The 5,949-nt window shown below is 52.6% G+C and overlaps 1 protein-coding gene across 1 annotated transcript; it reads right to left on the bottom strand.

Annotated features, from left to right (window-relative positions):
- Nucleotides 1-3,905: 3,905 nt before the first annotated feature.
- Nucleotides 3,906-4,841, bottom strand: LOC146036975 (integrase/recombinase xerD homolog). The gene has a single exon (XM_083160800.1). It carries the CDS (start codon nt 4,839-4,841, stop codon nt 3,906-3,908), a length of 936 nt encoding a protein of 311 aa, XP_083016926.1.
- Nucleotides 4,842-5,949: the final 1,108 nt, after the last annotated feature.

Raw genomic sequence — 5,949 nt, 5'->3', positions numbered from 1 at the left:
AGGTTGGGGAGGACTAGGGTTATTCAGTGTGATGGGAGGGGTAGGATTAGGCACTAGAGGGTGAGATAGAGTTAGGCTGCAGGAGAAGAGGCAGAATATACAATGAAAAGTTGAGTTCACAGGTGTGCGCACCTAGATGAAGTCGACAGGTGTAGCTCAAGGGCAGTTATGGAGGTAATCCCACAAAGACCTCCGTAAGACAAAACAATAGTGACAAAAAGGGAGAAACAGCCCCAAACTACTTATGTACCTTCACCATAAAACACGTATTTATAAAAAATTGCTTATCTTTCAATCTGCTTAGAAATCCGGTTAACCGCATTTCTAAGCAGATTGAAAGATAAACAATTTTTTATAAATACGTGTTTTATGGTGAAGGCGCAAAAGTAGTTTAGGGCTGTTTCTCCCTTTTTGCAGGAGAAGAGGGTTAGACACTAGGGTGAAGGCTAGCATTAGGCCGCATTAGCAGGTGGCTGGGGTTAGGTTATGGGATGCTGGTATAGGCTACAGGATGAGGGATTAGTTTCTTGGGATGGAGATATAGGCACTAGGAGAGGGTTAGGCTATGGGTAGGTGCTATGGGGTTAGGATTTGGGATTGTACAGTAGGGTGAGGGTTAGGAGGCGGGAGGGAAGTTTAGGGTTTGGCACTAGGGGTAGGGTTGAGGCTATGGAAGGGCAATACTCCCTAACGGAAGTCATCATAAAGCCACCAATAAACCTAGAAGACATCTCTGGAGCCAGAATACCTGATAAGTCACCACTAGGAATGTTTTTTCAATAGTCTAATCATGTTGACATTTCATCAGTTCATGATGAATGTTAACATGGTCAACAAAATAAACCACATACCAATTCTTATCTAATGTACACATTTGCACCAATGTGGGTTTACATCTTACAGGGTAACACAATATAATTATCTGAGGGTATCTTCAATAGGATCAATTTTCAACCCCCTAGGCTAGTTATCATTATTATTTTATTTATAACATGCCACAAGTGTTTTGCAGCGCCATACAAAGGAACAATACAGGGAGACAAAACTTACAGTAAATAAATAACAGAAATAATTACAAGTAAAATGAATGCAACAGTTCAATACACATTACAGCTTAGATGTAAGTAGTGAGGAGTAGATACGTACTACTAGGGGCTGGTAGTCAAAAACGGACTCTGGGTGTTTCAGTATGGGAGAACTGTGAGTGAAATGTGAAGAGAAGAGGGCTTATATTACAGGAGGGAAGAGGGCCCTGCTCTGAAGAGTTTACAATCTAGTAGGAAGGGGCAACAGACAGATTACATGAGGTGCAAGCAGATGGGAGGTGGGTTGATGGCAGGATGTAAGCAGGCAGAGACGGTCAACGCGTGTGACAGGGGTCAGAGAACCAGCCTCAGAGCTAAGTTATGCAGTGGAAGGGTACGCTTTGATGAATAGGTGAGTTTTCAGTCCCCGTTTGAAGCTTTGCAGGGTCAGGGAGAGTCTAATGGAGCGAGGGAGTGCATTCCATTGAAGGGGTGCAGCACGGGAAAAGTCCTGAACTTTGGCATGAGAAGCAGTGATCATTGTGGCTGAGAGATGACAGTCGTCAGGTAGAGGGAGGGAGGGAGTATGAATGGAGATTAGGTTGGAGATATATGGAGCAGTGGAATTAGAGACGGCCCTGTATGTGAGTGTGAGGTGTTTGATTGTACATTATATTCAAAAAAAAAAATCAGAAATAAATGCAGAAAAATAGATATTTGGCACCCTGCCCTTAAATGCTGGCAGACTGCCAGAACCCTGCAAACTCGACCAGCGCTGCAGGGGTTAACGCCTTACTTCCCCTTCTGGAGGGACCCAGAGTAGTGTTCCCTCTAAGATGCACGCACATGTGCGCGCACGTGCACAGAGACATTACAACAGAGCGCACAAAGCAGCAGTGGTCCCCTTTTTGCAGTTGTGGATTCAATTAATGTGTTTTTCACCCATTAACTACATAAAGGAGAGAGGGCGGCCTGCTGTGCTCCTGCTAAACCGTCCCAATTATCCCTCCCCTTGAAATCATACTCCGAGACACGTTTTGGGATTAAATCATTGGCCACAGTTTTATTCAAAATCCTTAACCAGCGTTTGCAGGGTGAGGACAGAGAGCGGTGGGCAAGGTGCAAGAGCCTATCAATGCCGATCATTGATTTCGCGCTGGGGCGTGCCACATACCTACGCGGTAGGCCCTCGGCAACGCCCCCTCCCGTTCTGGGAGCCAGCCCCTGCAGATCACTCTCGCTTGGCGCGCAGCCGATGGCCCGCCGTCGAAAGCTGGAGCCTGGCGTGCGGCCCCGCACCGAGGGTGAATCTGCCACCTCGGCTGGTTCCCCTCCTCCGCCTGCCTTGCGCACCGCCTCTTCCCGCCCTGCCACATACATCAATGCAATTCTGTGACAAAATAGGTAACACATACCAAATATCATTACCGTACATCCCTGTAAATCTTTGACAATAGCACATAACTTGCCAAACACCAAAGAAAACAAAAGCAAAACAACGTTACAACATCGACTTGCCCTGAATAACCTCCTCATGCACTTGTGCTATAACGAAAAAGGGGGTGGGTGGGTGGGATCGTGCTCCGGGACGCTGTGTGCCCGGCCTGCTCCCCTGCCTGGTCTTTTAACCCCCTCCTGGCCGCACCTCCCCCCAGGTGCCCTACTGGCTGCCCTTTGTTCCCCAGGTGTGAAAAAGGGGACGGGGACACCAGCCCGACCCCCCCCCCCCTGTTGTGCCGGGTCGCCGGCCGCACGGCCTGCCCCTCCCCCTTATGCCGCGTCAGCGCCATAGCGGCGCCTGTGCTCCCTTAAAGGAGAGAGGGCGGCCTGCTGTGCTCCTGCTAAACCGTCCCAATTATCCCTCCCCTTGAAATCATACTCCGAGACACGTTTTGGGATTAAATCATTGGCCACAGTTTTATTCAAAATCCTTAACCAGCGTTTGCAGGGTGAGGACAGAGAGCGGTGGGCAAGGTGCAAGAGCCTATCAATGCCGATCATTGATTTCGCGCTGGGGCGTGCCACATACCTACGCGGTAGGCCCTCGGCAACGCCCCCTCCCGTTCTGGGAGCCAGCCCCTGCAGATCACTCTCGCTTGGCGCGCAGCCGATGGCCCGCCGTCGAAAGCTGGAGCCTGGCGTGCGGCCCCGCACCGAGGGTGAATCTGCCACCTCGGCTGGTTCCCCTCCTCCGCCTGCCTTGCGCACCGCCTCTTCCCGCCACTGAGGTACCCGGGTGTATTGGCCGGATACCGAAAAGACCCCCACCCTGCACAATGCCCCTTCTCTCATGCCCCCATCGCTTCCTGGAGCGCATTGTTGAACAAGTCAATGCCAATGTCCGACAAATGCACTCCATCTGTCCGATACATGCCATTGATCTTCTGGTTGATATCCGCGTGGCGGATAACCCCCCACCCCATTTCCAACACCCGCTTGGCTACCGCCACATTTACTTTTTTCCTGGTCCTTTCAATGGCTCCTCCTTTCTTTGCCCCACGCCATACCAACCTGGGGATGATGCTGGACCACAGCACCCTAACCCCTTGCCATCGGGCTTTCACCCACTCTAAGTCGGCGCCAACCATTCTTACCAGGTCCAGGGATCTGGCATCCCCCAAGTCATTACCTCCCAGGTGAATAATTATTGTGCCTGGGGTGCCGGCCATCCCCTCCCCCCTCACCAACGCTTCCCTGAGTCCGCTCCACTTCATCCCCCTCCGCCCAAACCAAAACACTCGCCCTTCGCTCCTTGCCAGCCCTAGCTGTCTGCCGTAGGGCCTGGTCGCGGCCCTGACTTCGGCCCAGTGAACGTAGGAGTGGCCGACAATCCATATCCGTTTTGTGTTTGTATTCCCTGCGGAGGGGGGGGTGGAAGAGTTAATTATCTGTCGGCTTGTTGGTGACTGGCCTGACGTATATCTTATAACGATCCGATTTCCACCTGCCCAGCGCTCTGATTTCAGCGCCTGCGCGGCCCTCGCTAGCCGCTGAAGTGGCCGCCCCAATCCTAAATGAATGCGAGCTAAACCTTCCTGCTGGCCATCCGCTCGCCGCTGCGCCCTTCCTCAGGATAGCTGAGAACTGGTATTTCGTTAGCGGTGACCCGTCCGCGTGCACCAGGAAGTTCCCTTTGCCCGCTGTTCCCATGCCCATAAAGTCCCTAACCGCCGCTACTGGGCACGTTGCAGTGTCCGCGTGGCGGTTTAGCTGGACCCATCTACCCTTGCCTTCCTGATCTGTCTTTGACCTGTGAATCTTGCACAGCACTGAATGCTCCGTTACTGCTACGTTGCTGTGCTGCAGGCCCTCCTCTGCTGATGACTTTTTTCCTGCCACTAACTCACTGATTCTGAATGCGCCACTAAAGGCCATTGCAAATGCCGCCCTGAACAGGGCTGCCTCCCTCTGATCCCTGCAGACCGTTGGAATCTGGTCCAACAAAATCCGCAACCTTTCTATTGTGATGGGTTGCCTCGCGTCTGGCTTTTTTGCCTCCATCCTGGCCCAACCCCTCATGATCGTGCGTACTGCGAAAGACTTCGTCTCATCGACCCTGCCATTGAGTTTGTCAAAAAACGAGATGCCTGCCAGCAAAGCGCCTACCCTGGCTTTTGATGCCTGCTCCCGCCTGAGCTTGACCAGGAAAGCCAACAGCTGCTGCTGTGCGCTGAGCCTCTCGGTGCCTGCCGTGACCTGGAAATCCTTCCAGCAACTCCATGCCGCCTTGTATGCCTTCCATGTCCTTGGCGCCAGCGACCGCTCCACCAGGCTGGCTAACTCGGCTTGACTATCTGCCAGAGACATGGGGGGCATGTTAGGCCTGATGCGCTTGCATTTGGAGCTGCTGCCCTGAACGCTTCCCAGTTCTGCCGTGACAGCGCGTCCGCTATTACGTTCTTTACCCCTGGCACATGCTTTGCCCTGAATGTAATATTGTGGCGCAGGCATTCCATGACCAACCTCCTAATCAGCCTGACCACTGGCGGCGACGATGCTCGCTGGCTGTTCACTGCCTGCACTACCCCCAGGTTGTCGCACCAGAACTGAATTTGCTTGTTGGCTAGCCTCTCTCCCCAGATTGTCACGGCTACCACTATCGGGAATAGCTCCAGGGCTGCCAGGTTCCTGGTGAGACCCGCCTTTTCCCACGCCGGCGGCCACAAATGGGCACACCATTCTCCCTGCCAGTATGCCCCGAAGCCTGTGGCTTCTGCGGCATCCGTAAATAAATGCATTGCGTGATTGGGCCGCATAGGCTCTGGCCACATACGCACCCCATTGAAGTGTTGGAGGAATTCCTCCCATACTAGCAAGTCCTCCCGCAATTCCTTGTTGATGCGCAGAAAATGATTTTTCTTTGCTATGCCCGTTGTGGCTTGCTCCAGCCGTCGCTTAAATATCCTGCCCATTGGGATCACCCTGCAGGCGAAATTGAGGCTGCCCAATAATGATTGGAGCTGCCCCAGCGTCACCTTTTTTTGCTCTGGCACAGTGTCTGACCTCCCTAACCAGCTTTCCCACTTTATCCTCTGGCAATCTGCATTCCTGCTTCACAGAATCGATCTCTATCCCCAAGTAAGACAGAACTGCCTTGGGCCCTTCCGTTTTTTCTGGAGCAATGGGCACGCTGAACTCCTTCAGCATGCCCTGCAGCTCGCCCAGCAAGAGGTTGCACTGTGCCGAATTGGGCGGCCCTGCCACCAAGAAATCATCCAGGTAGTGCGCAATTGCTGCCGACCCAGTTCGCTCTTCCCAGCACCACTGCAGGAATGAGCTAAATGCTTCAAAAAATGCGCAAGATATGGCGCATCCCATCGGAAGACATTTGTCTATAAAAATGCACCCGTCGAAACTTAGTCCCATGAGATAAAAACTCTCGGGGTGAAGGGGGAGGAGCCTAAAGGCTGACTCGATGTCCAAC

Source organism: Crinia signifera, chromosome 9 (assembly GCF_055691185.1).
Source record: "Crinia signifera chromosome 9, ASM5569118v1, whole genome shotgun sequence".
NCBI classification, from domain to species: Eukaryota; Metazoa; Chordata; class Amphibia; order Anura; family Myobatrachidae; genus Crinia; species Crinia signifera.
Note: the sequence above shows the minus strand (reverse complement) of the source record. Positions and strands in the feature narration are given on the sequence as shown.

What these genes read in the sequence shown, in the direction of transcription:
- LOC146036975 (XM_083160800.1), bottom strand. Translation starts at nt 4,841, where the DNA reads ATGCCCCCCATGTCTCTGGCAGATAGTCAAGCCGAGTTAGCCAGCCTG.